This window comes from Notolabrus celidotus, chromosome 11, assembly GCF_009762535.1.
Source record: "Notolabrus celidotus isolate fNotCel1 chromosome 11, fNotCel1.pri, whole genome shotgun sequence".
NCBI lineage: Eukaryota > Metazoa > Chordata > Actinopteri > Labriformes > Labridae > Notolabrus > Notolabrus celidotus.
In genome coordinates, this window is record NC_048282.1 from 19,228,579 (window position 1) to 19,246,525 (window position 17,947).

The following is a 17,947-nucleotide window of genomic DNA, read 5'->3' on the forward strand; positions in this document are numbered from 1 at the left end:
GTTGACCACAAGTCTGTCATTACAGCTCAGTATGATTCTAAAAACAAAACATGTTCTAGTTTGCTGAAGCAACACTCAAAAAGCAGTTGCTACATGTCATTGTTTTATTTCTAGACTTTTTTTTTGAAAGGATACTTCATGTTTACTCCAGCAAGAAGTAAAGAGCAATTATTTTTCCTCTTCATCTCTCCAAAAGACAGACAGAAACACCATACATCTCTACTATAAAAATCCATTTAATTTCTTATATCAAAAAGAAATAGAATCATAACAAAACAATCAGAACCACTTTTTCCACCAAAAGAAATTCTCCCACTGAAAAATGATTTCTCTAATTTACATGGTTTGATGAAAATCTGACAGAGCAGGATAAAAAAAAAAGAGGAGGGATGAATACTGTTAAGAATTGGGGGTCTAAGCCAGAGAGGGTTTTGTTTTTTTAGGACATGTGTGAGCACCATGCAGAGAGATATGGCAGGTACGGCTGATCAGCTCAGTTAAAAGCAGCGTGGTGAGCAACACTTTTAAGACTTGAAACCGGTTCGACAGACAGAAACATGGTGAGCGTTAGCAGCAAGGCAAAGGAATTAACAAAGGAATGCTAATCAGGAAGCTGATCTGTCTCCTTCCAGGGGACCCACTTTACAATGAGTAGAAGCGAAAAATTAAATGTGCAGGTAAATTATATGATTAAAAAAAATTAGATAAAAACTCAATCTCCAACAGAAGTTCGTACCATCACATGGTCTCCCTGGCCTTTCCTGAAAGTACATTTACAATCAAAAGACGAGGAACAAAAGCTAAACGAGACCTATTTAGCTAAATATTCATCTCAGTAATTTTTAGTGATGACCAGAAATTCACAGAAGCTTGCCGTCACTCCCAAAAAACACTTTCCAGAACAGTTTCAGCGCAATCTGAGGACACTATTCAAAAGTCCTCCTTTAGGCTTTAAACCAAGGCCACGGATCTCCATCCCAGACTTTGTATCCTGGAATGTGGACTTTATTACAATCATCTCCATGCACACACTGCCATTTATTCATTCATTGCTGACACAGAGTATGTCAATTATACAATGACTTTAAAAAAAACTGTTAAAAAGTACAGACTGCTATTTGTTACTGATGTTTGTATTCCTGGGTATATTTTCAAGACACTTTGTTAATAGGTTTATATATATGCAAATATATAACTTTCGTCTGTGCAAGGAGGTAAAAGACAATCACTTGAATGTAGTTGTGAGACAACAGAGCACACAGTCTGCGATGGTGAGTCCTCCACGTGTACATGTGCAGTATAAAAACTCCTTTTTCCTCCCCCAGCCTCACCTAGCTCCAAAATCCTCCAGCAGCAAACGTACATGTAGACACAATGTGAACGAAAGAGCCCAACCAGCATCAGGGAAGCATTCATTGTAAGGACTGACTCCCCCTCTCCCATGAACAACAGAGACTTGGCAACATTTTCTAGGATGGAACAATATTCTGTTTTTTCTCTCCTATACAATTCATACAAAAATAAAAAATTAAAATTGTTCCACTGCCATTCTAATCTCTATCTTTTACATTTGCACAGAGGTAGTGGCTATATGCGTGACAGGGGAGGGAGAAGTGTAAGGAGGAGGTGAGCAAAATTAAAAAGAAGAACTGAATAAATGTCTATAAAATGGTTCCTTTTTCATCACCAGGATCTTTTTTTGTCAAAGAACAAAATATAATACTGCAATCACTTAAAAAAGTAGTCCTTCATTTTATACATTTTGTACAGTGTTCTCGCTTCTTTTTTTGTTGCTTTTCTTTTCTGTTGGTAAAGGCATAAGATGAGAGAGCTCGCCGGCTCAGCACTGGGTCAGGCAGGGCAACGTTGGCAGAGTTCAATCCATGCCGAGCCCTACGCCAGCGGGTCACTCATGTCCTCATCGCCCTGGGAGAGAAGCTCCTTCTTTTCGTCTGTGCTGGCCAGAGAGTTGCGGCTGTTGTGGGCGCCCATGTACAGGGTGGCATACACAGGGTTGGTGAAGTTGGTCGGCTGCGGAGCAAAGAAAATTACAGGGTGACTAAAGGATGAAGAGAAAGAGCAGAGATTATTTTATAAAGAAGCCTCATTTACAGGATTTGGTGCTTAAGAACGAAAGTCCACACTAATTACAACAATGACATAAACATTTCCTTTCACATGACTCAAACCTCTACAGAAAGGAGTTTTTTTATGATCACTTGTTAGTGTGTCTGTCTGCTCTGCTTCTTTGTTTTATTAGGTATTTAGCTTGTAGTTGCTGCAGGAGCAGAGCATTTATAAGAGCTTTATCTAAAACACTTGATATACCTCAGAATCAGAATCAGAATCAGCTTTATTGGCCAGGTATGCTTGAACACACAAGGAAGTTGACTTAGGTAAACTGTACTCTCTTTGTACAAGGTATAAGAATATATATTATGATGGTTCCAACACTTGTGTGGTTCTCAACCCCAGGACTGGGTTTTTCCCAGGTCTGGGTTTTTCCAGGTTTCATTGGCTACATTTCTCTTTTAACTTTTTTTTATTGAGTTTTCCATAGACTTAATCATGATAAATTTTTCTTGCAGCATACATTGCTGGTAAACACATACAAAAACCCCCAAAACATAGAACAGCTGCTGCAGTATTCAAGGTTGCCATTCCCCTTCCATGCCCCACCCTAGCCCTCCCTTCAACCCTGCATCCCAGATTTGTAAGTAAGCAAAAGGGGAAATAAGATAATTCATTAATAAAAATATAATAACAGTAATAAATAAGTAAACACACACACACACACACACACACACACACACACACACACACACACACACACACACACACACACACACACACACACACACACACACACACACACACACACACACACACACAATAGTGTTAGATTAATAGTAATCAAAAAAATGTAAAAGGAAGAGAAAATTAATTAATAAAAAATAAATAAATAGTGGCATCCAATCTTCTACTCTGCTATTGTTCATTTCTTACTTAGAGGGACTTGTAGGCTGTCATAATATTTTAAAAAGGGGATCCAAGTCTTACTAAAACTATGCAAGGAACCATTTGAGGTATATTTTATTTTTTCAAGTTTAAGAAAATACATGGTGTCTGTAATCCATCTGGGGAAGCTGGGTGGTGATTGTGCTTTCCAGGAAAGAAGTATAAGAAGCCGGGCTATTAAGGAGGTGAACGCTATTATTTCATGAGCCTTTCCTTTAAGTAAAGGGATCTCACGGCTATATCCAAATATAGTGCACATGGGATTTGGAGTAATATCAATTTGAAACATCATTGGCTACATTTCAATGACATGTCGAGTTCAATATCTCTGCAAACATCCCAATACAAACTTGGGCCAAAAACAGACTGTGTTTTTTAACTGGTAGTCCACATTAGACCTATCTCAGAACGTTTCTATTGTCGGTAAGCTAACATCCTGCAATTTGTCAAATTGGCCACCTTGTTTGCTGCAAAGCCAACACCATCAAAGTGGGGATCTGATATGTGGTTACAAGATCACTAAAAAATGATTTGGAGAACTATGTAGGTGGGAAGTTTCAGTGGTAGCCACCCAGTCCTTTAAGTGGATCTATCAATGTGATGTCAGAGGTACAGAGAGAAATGATCAAATTAAGTCAAGACAGGAAGAACAGGGTTGGGAATTGAATGAAAACCAAAAGGTTAAATAGATAATGGACAACCAGAGAAGCCGAACTAGTGCAAAAGGTCAGAGAGGAAAAAAAAACAAGACTGGAGACGGCAAAATGTCAGCCTGGGCACATTTTGTCCCTAGTCTGAATGGAACTACTCTCTGCGTTCTTTCTAATTTGTTCCGGGGTGTTTTGTCCAACTTTTATCTAAGGATTCTTTTGGCTGTGTTACCTTGTCTGGATCCAAGGCAAAGTCTGAATCCAGGAGCTCCCCGGCGTCATCATCAGGGTCTCCCTCATAGATCTTGTACGCAGGGTTCCCAATCTCGACATTCATGGCTCCATTCGTCATTCTGTGATGCTGGAAGCCCTTTGCACTGCAGAGGGAGAAAGATGAACAGATTAACCATCAAAGCAAAAGATTAAAAGCCTCGGAAAAAGAACATTCTTTTTGTGAGCAGCTTCAACTTCAACAAACAGAGGAAACTTGGCATTAACCAAGCACTGATGCAACACCCGCAACATACAATCCACACATCAAGACAACGTCAACTTAAGGTATCCAAATGAGCTTTTGACAAAAGGTCATTTGATAAAACACAGAGGATATACTGCAGCATATCTGTTGTGAAGAATGCTGTTTTTTTCACTTTGCAAATACTCACTGGTTTGCAAGCATTTAAACAGTTTCCTTTGATGCACAGTTATACCTTTCATTATGCAAGCACATAGCATAGCTGTACATTTACGCATGACAGCAAGGGAATGTACGGGGTCATAAAGAGGATAAAAAAAAAAAAACAGTTCAGTTGTGCATCACCAGCAAAGTTTCTTCAGGAAAATACTTAATAGGTCTACGTGTTGCTGGGTGAGAAACAGGTGGTGGCAGGCAAAGATGGACAGATTTCTTCACTGAGCAACAGAAAGGACAAATGGACAGACGAAAAGTTTATCCAGTCTGACTGGATATAAGGAGAGGGGGTGGGACTTGAGGGTCAACTAGTAATTGATTTAACCCTATGAAGTTACCGCTGAGAACGAGATTTGCGTGGCCATAGAGACCTGGGAGGATAGGAAATAGGTGATTATCATAGGGAGAAAGAGAAAGAGAAGCTAGACAGTACAGATGTGAGGAAGAGATGAAAAACGGATAAATCTGAAACCAAGACTCACCCGCGCATTCTCCGCTTGTACCACAAGATGGCACCAACCACTAAGAATGCCAGCAGCAGCAGCAGAAGCACTGGGATGACAATGGAGGCTGTACCTGTGAGAAGACAGATAAAGTGAGCCAAACAGGGTCAAAGTGCAGGTTTCTCCACAGAGACGGTCTGAAGTGTGTGACTTACTTCCACTGGAAGCAGATGAATCCACAGACTCTGCTACAATTTCACATCTGTATCCATTCCACCCCACAGGACACCTGGGTGAACATGAGCCAGAGTTACTGAGTGAGTTTTTCATAGTCACATGCTGTTCCCTTATTCAATAGTTCTGTGCTTAACCCAGAAATCATTCTAGTTAGTGATCAGACATGCAAATGCTCCTCCTTCTGCTCTTGTTTTTGCTTCTGTTACAACTGGTGCGACTGATCATTATCACAGAGATTAACAGTTAACAACTAGCAAAACCAGAATCAACTCAAGACTACCAACTATTAGAATTTATTATACTAAACCATCCCCTCTGTCTGAACCAAAGCCCCGTCTGCCCACTTCAGGGGCTAATGCCTCTGTAAATAGGGCATGCAATATAACCCCTGAGGAGTAACCACAGAGGAGTTTCATTTTGATGTATTTCATCATTTGTTTGCTAATAATTGTCAAATAGTTTATAACAAAGGTGTGTGTGAGTGAGAAAAAACAAATATGCTTCTGTCAGTATTAATGCCTGGGGCTGGGGTGTGTGTTGTATCTTACTTGCACTGAGGCAGCAGCGTGCGAGTATCCACTGAGCACTGTCCATTCGTGCAGTAGTCCAAACAGGTGTAGCAGCTGGGCTGGGTCTGACCATTGGGACAGCTACACAGACACACACACAAACACAAAAAATAAAAATGAATTATGTTGGTCTTGGAATAATTGAACAAAGGTGCATGGCCCAAATGTCTACATATTTCTGTCCATGTAGTGTACTTCATCAGTGAATCCACTGGGGTGTATTACATGCACAGATCAATGTTTGATTCCTAAATATTTGTTTGAAATGTATTTCGGACAGCTCAGTAAAAAGTGGACAGGACCAAAGTCCATGTTCCAGTGTCAACTTACATGCAGGAAACCTTGCTTGTGGGTGACGTCAAACATTTGCCTGTCCCGCAGAACTGACATTTGTCAAGCTCACACTGGTGTCCAATGAACTGAGAGGTGCAACGACAGATTTTGGTGCCGTTGGAGGTTTGTAAGCAGGTGCCAGCGTTGTAACAGAACCCTTCACATGCACCTGAGAACAGTAAGAGAGATATGTGAGAAGTGCTAAGAGTTGAGAGAATCAAATATTTACCACAGATTTTTCAAGAGGTAAAAAGGAAAGTAACATGCAACACTCACTGTACTGGCACTGGTCTCCACTGTACTCTGAGGGGCAGCTACAGGTCGGCTGGTTGCCCATGTTGACCGTGCAGTTGCCTCCATTGATGCAGTAGTCTTGACAAGTTTGACGGTCACAGTTTGGTCCTGTGAAGCCCTTTGGACATCTGCAGGTTGGAGAACCTGAGAGACAGAGGAGAGATATGAATCAAAAGGCATGAGTGAAAATCTGAGTGAAGAAAAACTACAATCGCCATAGCTCATGATAATTCACATCTTATGATGCAGATCTGTATGTCTACAATCCTGGTACATTTTTAACAATATATGAATCTTCTTACCTGTATGAGAAGCAGTGCATATGCCCCCATTCTTGCAGTAGTCCCTGCACAGATTGATCTCACACCTCTCTCCGGTGTAGCTGGGCTGGCATCGACACTTGGCCACCTGACGGGCGTTTAGGAAGCAGCTCCCGCCGTTCTGACACTGAATTTCGCAGGGTCCTGAGGGGGGAGCTGTGGAAGGGTACATCCATCATAAACCAATATTTTTTGTACGCATCATCTCAAAGTACACCTCACAGGATGTAATATAATAAAAGTAGGGATATGCTGTTGTACTCCTGCTCTGCTCTCTGTATGTGTGTATCATTTTAGTGTTTCGTGCAGACTTACAGAATGGTGACTGGGTCGGGGTTGGTCTCTCTGCACATGTGCCGTTGTCTGTCACATAGTTGTTGGGGCAGGTACACACTGGGCCGCTGGGGCTGAGCAGACACAGCCACTCACACTTCTTCCTGTCACATGGGTTAGTCACTGATGTACAGAGAGACAGAAGACATGGATTAAGGAATGAACATCCCAAATCATTTTTGATCATCATCATAAATTTGTTTGTATAAAATCTCTATGTCTGGATAAGTGGAGGAAGATGGATGAATGAATGGATGGATGGAAAATCTCTATGCATCTTGATTTCAGCATGCACGCTTATAATTGATGTATGTTGCAAGTCGTTTTACTTCTTACAAAAGAGACACTCACTCTCTGGCTGCTTGTAGCGGTGGTAGAGGACGATGTCAGTAGCATGATTGATGCCTGTGGTGAGATTCTCCATGGGGCCCTTTCCATACTTGTTGACCCGGAACACAATATTATTGACATATGTGACCCCATATATGTAGTCCTCGAAGATATCTATGCTGAACGGATGGAGCAGTTCTGCGAGAACAAAGGAGAGAATTTGGTTAAAAAGAAAAAAACATACCAGTAAATGAACTTCCATGTTTTACACAAAAGGAACCAAACTGTTTTTGATGCTTGAGACAGCGATTACGGGATCGGAGCCATCCAGACGAACACTTCCAATCACAGAGAGTTTAGCATCGGACCAATAGAGGCGCTCGTTGAAGTAGTCCACAGCCAAACCTGAAGAGATAGAATGATGATGTAGAAATACAGTACAAAGGATAGAAGTGTAGGATTTGGTTGTGTGGAAGCTCTCTTCTGGGCTTTAGATCAATCATCAAATGTAAATGCAGTACTGACCTGTGGGCCACTGGATGTTCTCATGAACTAGAGTCTGTCTAAGAGTCCCGTCCATGGAGGCAGTCTCAATTTTAGGGTGGTTGCCCCAGTCTGCCCAGTACATAGTACTATGGAGTAAAAGAGATGAAAGAAACAGTTTCAGAGCAAAAATAGCATTAAAAAAATTTTCGTCATACAAATAAAATTCAACTCTCTCTCACTCACCCTCTCTGCGGATCCACGACGATGGCGTAAGGCTCGTCTATCATGCCAGAGATAAGGGTCTTGCAATGCTGGCCTGACATCTGAGCCACCTCAATCACATCTCTACCAGAGTCGGTCCAGTATAAATTACCAGCCACCCAATCCACTGCGATACCACGTGGCATCTTCAGCTCTTTGATCTGGACACAAACATAACAAACTCTTCATCATGCCTCTACAAAAAAACACACTCACGGCTGTAAATGCTTCAGCACTTATTCGTGATTACCTGCAAATTGGTGATCCTGCCCTCACTCTGCCGTCGATTACGGTGAGTGTTGGAGGAGGGGGGCGATGTGGACTGTCCTGGAAGTTCATAGGAAGAGATGCGACCAGTGTGCCAGTTGGTCCAGAAGATGCGGTTCGACTTGATGTGCAGATCCATCGCATCAATGCGCACGCTGGCATCCCCCTGGAAGGTCTGCTCATAGCGCCAGTTAGGCATGCCGGGGTCCAAGCTGCGTATTTCATTGTCATCAGCTATGTAGAGAATCTGTCGACTGCTGTTCATGCCTGGAAAAAAAAAAAGAAAGAAGTCGCACAGATGGCTTTTTAAATTCAAATCAACAGTTGTTGTCAGACCTTAAACAGAAGCCTAATAGGACTTGAAGAGTGAATAACAGGTGCAGTTTTTTGTACTCACTGTCAGCCTTGCAGGTGTCATTGATCCTGGTGAAGTACTTGTAGCAGCTGCATTTGTAGGAGCCTTTGGTGTTGTTGCAAATGTGTGAACACACACCGAACTGGAGGCACTCATTTTTGTCTGAAAAACAAAGAGTACAAGGAGAACATCATAAACAGAAAAATTTAACAGCCAATCTTTTCTATTTTCTGTAGGTTAAACATTAATGTGTAGTTATTATTTTCCATATCAGGTGAGGTAATTGGTACAAATGTACCTCCACAGGTGTGGCGTCCTGTTTTCTGGAAGCCAGGTTTACAGGAACAGAAGGAATCTGTGCCGTTGGTGACACAGTGAGCTTCATCTCCATCACCACACTGCGTCCTGTTACTCCTGCAATCATTCAGTTTGGTGTCTGAACAAATCACAAGTCAAACATGAGTCAGCGGATTCAAAATTGAACTGATTCTGCTGATGCTTGACATTTGAAACCTCAGATCAGTGGTTAGCTGTTATAAAGAATTCAGTTTGAATCATATCACCTGTCTTGCAGTTGATCTCATCAGAGCCGTAGTCCTCACAGTCATTAAAGAAGTTACAGCGCATAGTGGAGCTGATGCATCTCCCATTTGCACAAAGGAACTCATCCTTCTCACAAGTGGGAACAGCTGGAGGGGCCTCTGTAGACAGCAAATATACAGACACTCTTAATCTAAGCCTAGCGAGGAAAGGATTTTTCCGTGTCTGAAGGACGCCACAACTTACGGCAGTTCAGCTCATCTGAATTGTCACCACAGTGGTTGATACCATCACACCTCTTGGATAGTTGCAGACACACGCGGTCATTTTGGCAGCGGAAAGCTCTGGTAGGAGGACACTGGAACTTCCCTGAAAGCCGGGCAGAGAAAGAAGACAGACACAGGAGATAAGGAAAAATAAAAGGTCAGGATGTCAGATGAAGACTGATAACTAATTTACGTGTGACGGACAGAACTGGACTCACTGCACTCTTCAGGATTCTCGTCTGAGTTGTCTCCACAGTCGTCCTCTCCGTCACACTTCCAGGCGAGTGGTTTACACAAAGTGTTGTTACACTGGAACTCATCCAGAGGGCAGTGACGTCCAGCTGAGAAGAAAAGGAAGAATGAATGGGGAGATTTTTACTTTTGGTTTAATTTGCTCAAAGACTTTGGTGGTACTATGCAGGGTGCTTTTTCAGAGTTGGCCAAATGTGAGACCCATAACAGTCACACAGTTCTGTCTCATTATAATGTACAATATATCTTTCCTATTTTATAGAAGCCATAGGTAAACAAACAAAATACAGGTAAAGACATCCAAAAAAGTTAATTTACCTGCACTGCCACAGTTCTCTTCATCGCTGCCGTCCATGCAGTCAGGGTCAGCATCGCACCGCCAGCGTATAGGAATACAGTGTCCGTTCTTACACTGGAACTGGTCGTTGTCACATTTCAAATCACAGCCGTTCTGAAGAAATACGAAAGCAAAAGGCAACAGAGGATGAGCTTTTCGAATTAAAACTGAACACACACGTTAGCCTTTACGACTTTGTTGGCCAGAAGGTGTTATTGTTGAACTGGAAGTCCTCTGCCCCACCTACCCATTCGAGCTGGATTAAGAGTGTACTTTATTTCTTAAACTTGAAAATATTAGGCTGACCCTTAGTGGCAAGGCTCACATCTTCAAAAAAATCTGGGACCCTTTCTTATCTCATGTTGAGAGCTAAGCTTGCTGTGTGTCTTTAGATTGAGCATCACCATGGTGTGTCTTACTATGTTTAGATTATTGCTTTCATCTGTTTATCTTTATTATACTTGCTTTTTGTCTTATGTTTTCCAATATTTGGAATTCTATATAGTTAATCTGGAGGGAGTGTGTGTCAAGGTGGGGGGGGGGGGGTGGGGGTCATCTGTGTGTTTCTTTGTTTAAAAAAAGACTGTTTTTCTATGTGAAATCAATAAACAAAGTTTAAAAAAAATAATTAAAAAAACTGAACAAACACAAACTTCTTTCCAGATAAAACCAAAGTATTACATGAAGGACACCCAAACATTAAGTTTCTGCACCTCATCAGATCCATCAGCACAGTCATGGTCTCCATCGCACTTCCACCTCCCGGCAATACAGCGGCCGTTTGTGCAGGCAAACTCACTCTCTGAGCATTGTCGAGGCACTACAGAGGAAGACAGACAAGGTTCATGTCAGTTATACCACCAGTAAACAACATTAAATGAGATTTATGGCTGCATTAGCCTACAGCACAGAACACAGGGCGAGGGTTGAACAACCACAGGAGACAACACTGCATGAGGAGATGTGAGGGATTAAAAGCAACTGTACAGCTTTTTATTTCATTGGATTTTAACGTGACTTTTTATTTAAGTTTTCAAAAGATATACTTTTTAATATTTATCAAAAAGAGCAGGCAAAATCAAGTCTTAAGCAGTGGCATCTGGTGGCAAAAGGCAATTAATACAACAATGTTATCAAATATATCTATTTCAAATCATCCTGCACACACAAGTGAAGAAGGAGATACAGCAGTTAAGTGACAGAAAATCTGAGTTTTGGACTTATGAAGGTGGAGTAACTTACCTCTTTATGCCAAAGGGACAGTATGAAATGAAACAAACATCAGATGAAGTGAGATGCATCAGAAATGACAGTGAATGGACGTTAGTACAGAACGTGACTGAGTATGCACAGGTAATGAGTGTAAAATGAGTACAGTAAGAAGGACAAGGCTTGTGCATGAGAGTAACTGACACAGGACAAGGTTAATTAAGGATGTGGAAAAATATCTTCATGTAGAAAGTCACACTTACTGCACTTGTCCTCATCCGAGTTGTCCCCACAGTCGTTGTCATAGTCACACTGCCAGCGGCCTGGGACACATCGGTTGTTCTTGCATCTGAACTGATACGGCTCACAGGTCCTCTCAGCTGTACACATCACAGAAAATATCAACATTAGTTAAATTAAAGCAGTAAACACTGAATCTGTGTCGCTCTTTTTGTTCCATTTGTTTTCACTATAAGGAATTTGCACTCCTACTAGCTACAGTATGGTTATTGAGCTCTCAGCCTGCAGGGAAAGTTGTCAGGCACAGACCCCCGAGCTCTCTGCCTGACTCTGCTGGTCTCTCTTTAACTTAAATATAAGACTCTTTGAATCAAAAGAGCACTCCACAAAGTTAATCTACCATTAAACATAAAGAATATACCCCAGTTTTCTGTGAATGCACTCAGCTTTCAATGAATGGGGATGTGTTTTTTTAATCATGTCAGGTCGCACGCAGTCATGTTGGAATAATTTTCCAGGACAATACGTGATTTTCCAGGACATTTTAGTTTTTCTCCTATTTTCCAGGTGTTTTCCAGTACTGGAAAACTGGTCAGCTGTTTTCCAGGTTTTCCAGGACGCGTGGGAAGCCTGATGACTGTAGTTTGGATTTATTAGCTTCAGAAATACTCTGGAGTGTATGTGTCTAAAAGGAGAGCTATCCTTACCACACTCCTCTTTTGGTTCATCTGACGCGTCGCCACAGTCATCCTCACCGTCACACTTCCAGCGAGCAGGGATGCAGCGTCCAGAGTCTTTACATCTGAACTCGTCCACACCGCAAGTCATCTGGGCTGGAGAGAGTAATATCAAGGGATGGTTACATTTGAAAGCTGGTTAAAGGATAAACAAAGTGTTACAAGTGAAATAGTACACTTACTGCAGTTGGCAGGTTCATCAGAGCCATCCACGCAATCATTGTCACGGTCACACACCCAGACACGAGGTATGCAGCGTTTTGTGATGGCACACTGGAACTGGGTGGGCGCACATGTGACCTCAGCTACAGGAGAGAAGATTTATACTTACAGTGAGATATTAAACATCAGAGTGAAAGAAAAGCACAGAGAGCTACATGGATTTCAGATGGTTTACAATGAAAAGAAAAGATTTCCACTCACGGCAGTCTTTCTCATCCTCTCCTTCCCCACAGTTGTCCTGGCCGTTACAGCGGAAGATGCCGGGGATGCAGCGGCTTGGGTGGGAACATTTGAACTGGCTGGGCAGGCAAACGTGTATATCTGCAGCAGGGGGGAAATTACAAAAAGTTTAATTAATCTGTTGCTTGTTTCTCTAAGTAATGAACAATAAAGTGCTGATGAAAGTAAACACAACAATAATATAGGGGCTGATGCCAGTTTTAAGATAATTAAATACAACTATAAACATAGATTTACCACAGTTGGCTTCGTCTGAGTTGTCCTGGCAGTCATTGTCACCATCACAGATGTATGCAGGGTTGGTGCAGATGCCTGTGCTGCACTGAAATTGTCCTGGCCTGCATTTGAACTCAGCTGTCAAAGGGAAAAAAAATCTATTCAGCACACTAACTTTGCACTACAATATCAAGATGAAAGCTAATCAAACAAATGCATACTTCAGGTTGCGACACAGTATCTTTTAATTATCTTTCTCAAACACTTACCGCAGTCTGCTGGCTCGTCAGATCGGTCACCGCAATCATCCTCTGTGTCACATTTCCACCAGAAAGGAATGCACTTGTCATTCTTGCAGACAAACTAAAGCAGGAAGAGATAAATAAATCTCATCATTGATATGGCATATTACCAGAGCTCCTCTGCTTCAGTGCTGTTGACAGAGCAGGGGCTGGCTACCGTAGAGGAGGGCAGCCAGCCAGCTGTCAATATGCACTCAACATGCACAAGCAGTTCGTCAAACAAGACACAGCACAACATGGAGATATGAAAATCCACGTATCAATTCTTCAATCACTGATTTTGATGTTTGCACGGCTTTCTTACCTGGCTGGCTGTACAGTTGGACATGCAAGTGCGCTGATCATTGGCCAGGTAGAAGTTAGTGGGGCAGGCACACTTGTAGCCTCCTCCAGGAGAGAGGAGGCAGAGATTACTGCAGCCGCCATTGTTCGTCTGGCAAGGATGATTCAGCACTAAAAAAGAACAGATATGCCTTTTTATTATGTGGCTAAGGTTTTGCGATATTCGGATTACAGTTGTTTTATTACTTTTCTTCATCTTATCTAAAACTATTTTCTATCTTTTAATTGTTTTTGGAATTGGAAACAACATAAAAAAACATCCATGACTACATGCATCCTTCTTAAGTATGTTTATTACCTTCGGGCTGGCGGTATGGATGGTAGATGTGGATGTCCATGGGTCGATGCAGTGTGCTGATCAAGGTGGTTTTGTTGGTACCAAGACTCTTATGAGCTCTGTTGATGGACTTTGTCTCCCAGTCAGTCCAGTAGATGTACTCCTCAAACAGAGTCATGGCGAAGATATGGGGGATGTCCTGGGTGAGGACTGTAAATAAGACAAACAGGCAGTGTGGTCAGAGGTAGTTAACTGTGATCTCAAGTATTGGGTTTCTATGAGCAATACTGAGATTAAAAATCAGCCTGTATATTAAAAATGCTCCATGACAGCAAATACTTAAACCCCAGTGTGAACTAAAATGTAGAACAAGTACCCAACTTTAGAGTATGAAAGAAAAAAATAAAAATAAAATGGTGCAATGCTCATTTCAAATTTAAATTTGAGTTTTTTAAAACTTTATTTTTGATACTGAGATGTGTCTGTATCCCACAGAAGAACTTGCAGGACACTCATGCACTTTTAATGTAAAACAGAGGTGGGGTGGGCAGCACAGCCACAGTGGCTCCACTAATCTGCGTGTTATGTAATGGGCTCTATGCCTCATTAGGCTTTACACACAAATTGCCCCTTTTCTGCTCACATATACCTCATTTCATGTGTTTGCCTTCAGTATTTAAGACCGGTGTGTTATGGACACGCAACATTAGTTTCTGTTGTAAAACAAAGTAATTTAAATACGTCATGCATGCATGCGTCTGAACACACAAGAGGACACGTGATGTGGCACAGGTTCGAAACAACTCACCATGAGGTAACCATGCTTTTACAAGTGATAAGTGAGGTACAATAAATATCTTAAATACTGTTATGATGTGGCGGGTGTAGATTTAATATACTGGGCTGACCTATGATATAAGTTGGATTAGCATGAAGCTCCCTTTGGTCAAACTTTATCTAAAACAAACAGACCATGTCTTGTTCTGCAAACATACACAAGGTCACTCTGGTGTTTATATTGCGTGTGTAATAGTGATGAATGATGGTCCACAACAAAAGCTAATAAAGACTTTATGATACTCTAAACTAAACTGAAGTTAATGTTAATAAATGTGAGTTTTCCCTTAAACATGCTCCAATTAGCGTTGTTATTGTCCACTGAAACTCTATAATGCTCTCAAACACGTGATTTGGCTTGATTGTTAACTTATACCATACACCCACAATTTTACATCATGTACATTCTTCATCCAAAGAATGATGAGATGTCACAACTCTCTCTATGTGTTTGGCAGAGCTCAGCGAATGAGAAAAATTCAACAGAAACGCCCGCTGCGCTCCAGAATTCCTTTGCACGCCTGGTTAGCTGACAATATCAACTATTGTAGCGACTGCGCCGAACAACTAAGTGCTATGCAGACGTCATACAGGCCTGAGGCCTCACTAGTCAGAACAATCTCTCCTATTCAGGGTTTCTGGACCCCAGTACAGCGCACTACAATCTGACCTGCCTGCTTATGCTTGAGTGGATCCAAAACGAGCAAGTGTACGTGTTCACAATGAGAGGAAACGCATTCAGACAGCTGACAAGCTCATTAGTCTGTCACACTACAAGTTTGAGGCACAGCAAAAGCAAATATTTTCAATGCTAAGCCTGTGCTCTCCCTTGTTTCAATTGCAGGGATGTTTTGTCAAAAAAATATTGTTTTCCTATCAGTTAAACCACTACAAAGGTGCCTTTATCTTCTGCTTATTTGAGGTTGAATCCATAGGGTATGGTATTTCACAGCCATTTGCCTATTTCATCTCAATTAGATTAGTTTGATTATCAAATGATTAAACTCTAAGAAGCAGAAACACAATGACAGAACACACATTTCTTATTTCAGAATAACTTTAACATCAATACTTGCAATTGGATATGAAACCATCAATGATGAGGTGGAAACGTGCTGTGACAGCATCAGCATGTGTATAAAAACAGTCCTAAAAAGGTTTGTGTGTCTGAGTATGCCTTTGTAAATTACCTGTGTGTCTGCTGGTGCCATCCAGGCTGGCAAACTCAATATAGTCCTCCCTGGCATCAGCCCAGTATATACGGTCATTAATAAAGTCTAGGGTGAGTCCATTTGGCCATGTGATCTTATCCTCTACGATCACACTTCTGTTGGTGCCGTCCATCCCGATTCGCCCAATGTGAGGGTTGTCGCCCCAGTCTGACCAGTACAGGTACCTAACCAGTGGTGGAGAATCTTCATTAAAATCTCCTTAAATTCCAAACATAGCTGAACATTTCCATCCAGATGTAAGCTGTGCTTCTTACCCATAGCGTACATCCACAGCCACAGCACGAGGTTCCCTCAGGCCACTGTTGACCAGCACTGTCCTGTAGGCTCCATTGAGTTTTGACACCTCAATGGTATCTCGGCCTTTGTCACACCAGTACAAGTTTCCACCAACCCAATCCACCGCCAAGCCATCTGGATTACTCAGGGAGGTCCGGTGCAAAACCTGCCAGTCAGTCATAGCATTGGGCTTTTTCAGTTTGAGATCACAGACTCACACAACTTCATAAAAAGAAGTAAATAGCCTGTTTTTTGTTTTGGCTATGAAAGTCGTGGGATGCGAATGAAAGAGCAAAAAGCATTTTGGTAATCAATTCTTTATGTTGGGTCTAAATTTTTATGGATTTTGAGTTTTTATTTTGGATCAACAACTGGTCAGCAAATTTACAGAATTATTATGGAATCAAGTTTTACAACTTCTACACATCACTTCAGCTTTTTAATAGACTGTTTTTCTCCTATTTTCCCCACATGTCAAATAAGTAAATACAATAGAATAATGCTGGCAAACTTTTTTTAACACTAGTTTCCACAGATAAATGAAAATAAAATAAAAAACTGCTGTACCATTTTTTTCATTTTTAAAGGGTTTCCAGGATTTAGAAAAAAACAGGACAATGGAAAGGTGAGCTGGAATTTGTATTTGTCACCTGTTTTTAATTAAAATAGAAATGATTAGACTTCGGAAAGGGGTCACCAGAACATTTCTAACTTGCCTTTAATGGCTTCTGTAGTGAGTTAAAGTGGTTTTCAGTATAATTGTGGCTCAAATTTCTAAGGTTGATTTCTTCACTGACCTCCATTTTGCTGCCATTCATATGCATGCGCCGGATCATGCTTCCCTGAGTGGTCACATCTGTCCAGTATATCATCTGCTCTGCATAGTGGAAGTCCAATGCCACTGCATTGTTCAGACCCTGGAACAGATGTTACACACAGCATTTAAAGGTGTACTCAGAGATAAGAACAAAGACTTCACCTTACTGCATTTTAACAGGTCAAATCAAGCATCAGTGTCCCACCTGTTTTATAAGAGTGTAGTTGGAACCATCCAGGTTGAGTTTTCTCAAGTAGTACCGGTTAGCAAAGATCAAGTATGGCTCCTCTTCTAAAACACAAACCAGACAAGAGGACATGTGCATCGGGTTCAAACTGGCTTTGAGGAAACACGAAAATGCAAAACACACACAAGCATGCCTTACCCGACGTTGACTTGCAGGTGGTGGGGTCATTGGGGCTGAGTTCAAAGCCATCCACGCAGAGACAGTGGAAGCTGCCATGTGTGTTGATACAGAGCTGAGAGCAGGGGTAGGTGGTTGTGCACTCGTCTATGTCCACACAGGTCTTCCCGTCCCGCTTAAGCTGGAAACCAGGGTGACACCTGCACTGAAGGTGCCAAGAGGACAAGAGAAATGTCAGAATCACACAGCCAACAGCTTCTAAAACTGCCTGGTATAAAACCCTGTCCGTCAACATGATGTGTGCCTTTTCCTTTCACAAAAAGCAGTGGCATGAAGACAATCTTATCTTTTACATGGATAAAAAAAGCTTGTTTATACATAGTTTCAACTAGCTTGAACTCTCTTCTCATCAGCATATCATTGTTTTGAAAAAACTCATAGACAGCCAAACTTGACCCCTTCAACCAAATTTTAAGTTAGCAAAGCAGATATTTTCACACAGAAATCCACTCACAAGAGCAAATCTGTAAGCTGAAAGTTATAGTTAGTTACTGACCTAATCAGCAACATGCTCAGCACCCCCACCCACCCACTTTAAGTGAACTCTTTTGGTGTGCAAATTGTTCCTTATCATTTTCAAATGAAGCTCCAACC

General features: G+C 41.5%; 1 protein-coding gene across 1 annotated transcript in view; it reads right to left on the bottom strand.

The window, feature by feature from the left end:
* Positions 1-83: 83 nt before the first annotated feature.
* lrp1ab (low density lipoprotein receptor-related protein 1Ab) overlaps positions 84-17,947 on the bottom strand; it is a 91,853-nt gene continuing 73,989 nt past the window's right edge. The window contains 34 exon segments of the mRNA XM_034696801.1: positions 84-2,031; positions 3,901-4,045; positions 4,842-4,935; positions 5,018-5,091; positions 5,588-5,689; positions 5,939-6,110; positions 6,218-6,379; positions 6,538-6,711; positions 6,871-7,011; positions 7,240-7,416; positions 7,504-7,623; positions 7,744-7,850; positions 7,948-8,126; positions 8,216-8,499; positions 8,630-8,749; positions 8,886-9,023; positions 9,151-9,288; positions 9,374-9,496; positions 9,612-9,734; positions 9,964-10,096; positions 10,696-10,802; positions 11,455-11,571; positions 12,139-12,264; positions 12,351-12,473; positions 12,592-12,711; positions 12,868-12,984; positions 13,116-13,209; positions 13,453-13,601; positions 13,789-13,977; positions 15,795-16,000; positions 16,091-16,278; positions 16,910-17,029; positions 17,135-17,220; positions 17,315-17,498. Of these exon segments, the coding sequence (XP_034552692.1) occupies positions 1,894-2,031; positions 3,901-4,045; positions 4,842-4,935; positions 5,018-5,091; positions 5,588-5,689; positions 5,939-6,110; positions 6,218-6,379; positions 6,538-6,711; positions 6,871-7,011; positions 7,240-7,416; positions 7,504-7,623; positions 7,744-7,850; positions 7,948-8,126; positions 8,216-8,499; positions 8,630-8,749; positions 8,886-9,023; positions 9,151-9,288; positions 9,374-9,496; positions 9,612-9,734; positions 9,964-10,096; positions 10,696-10,802; positions 11,455-11,571; positions 12,139-12,264; positions 12,351-12,473; positions 12,592-12,711; positions 12,868-12,984; positions 13,116-13,209; positions 13,453-13,601; positions 13,789-13,977; positions 15,795-16,000; positions 16,091-16,278; positions 16,910-17,029; positions 17,135-17,220; positions 17,315-17,498 (4,770 nt within the window). The 3' untranslated portion in view covers positions 84-1,893.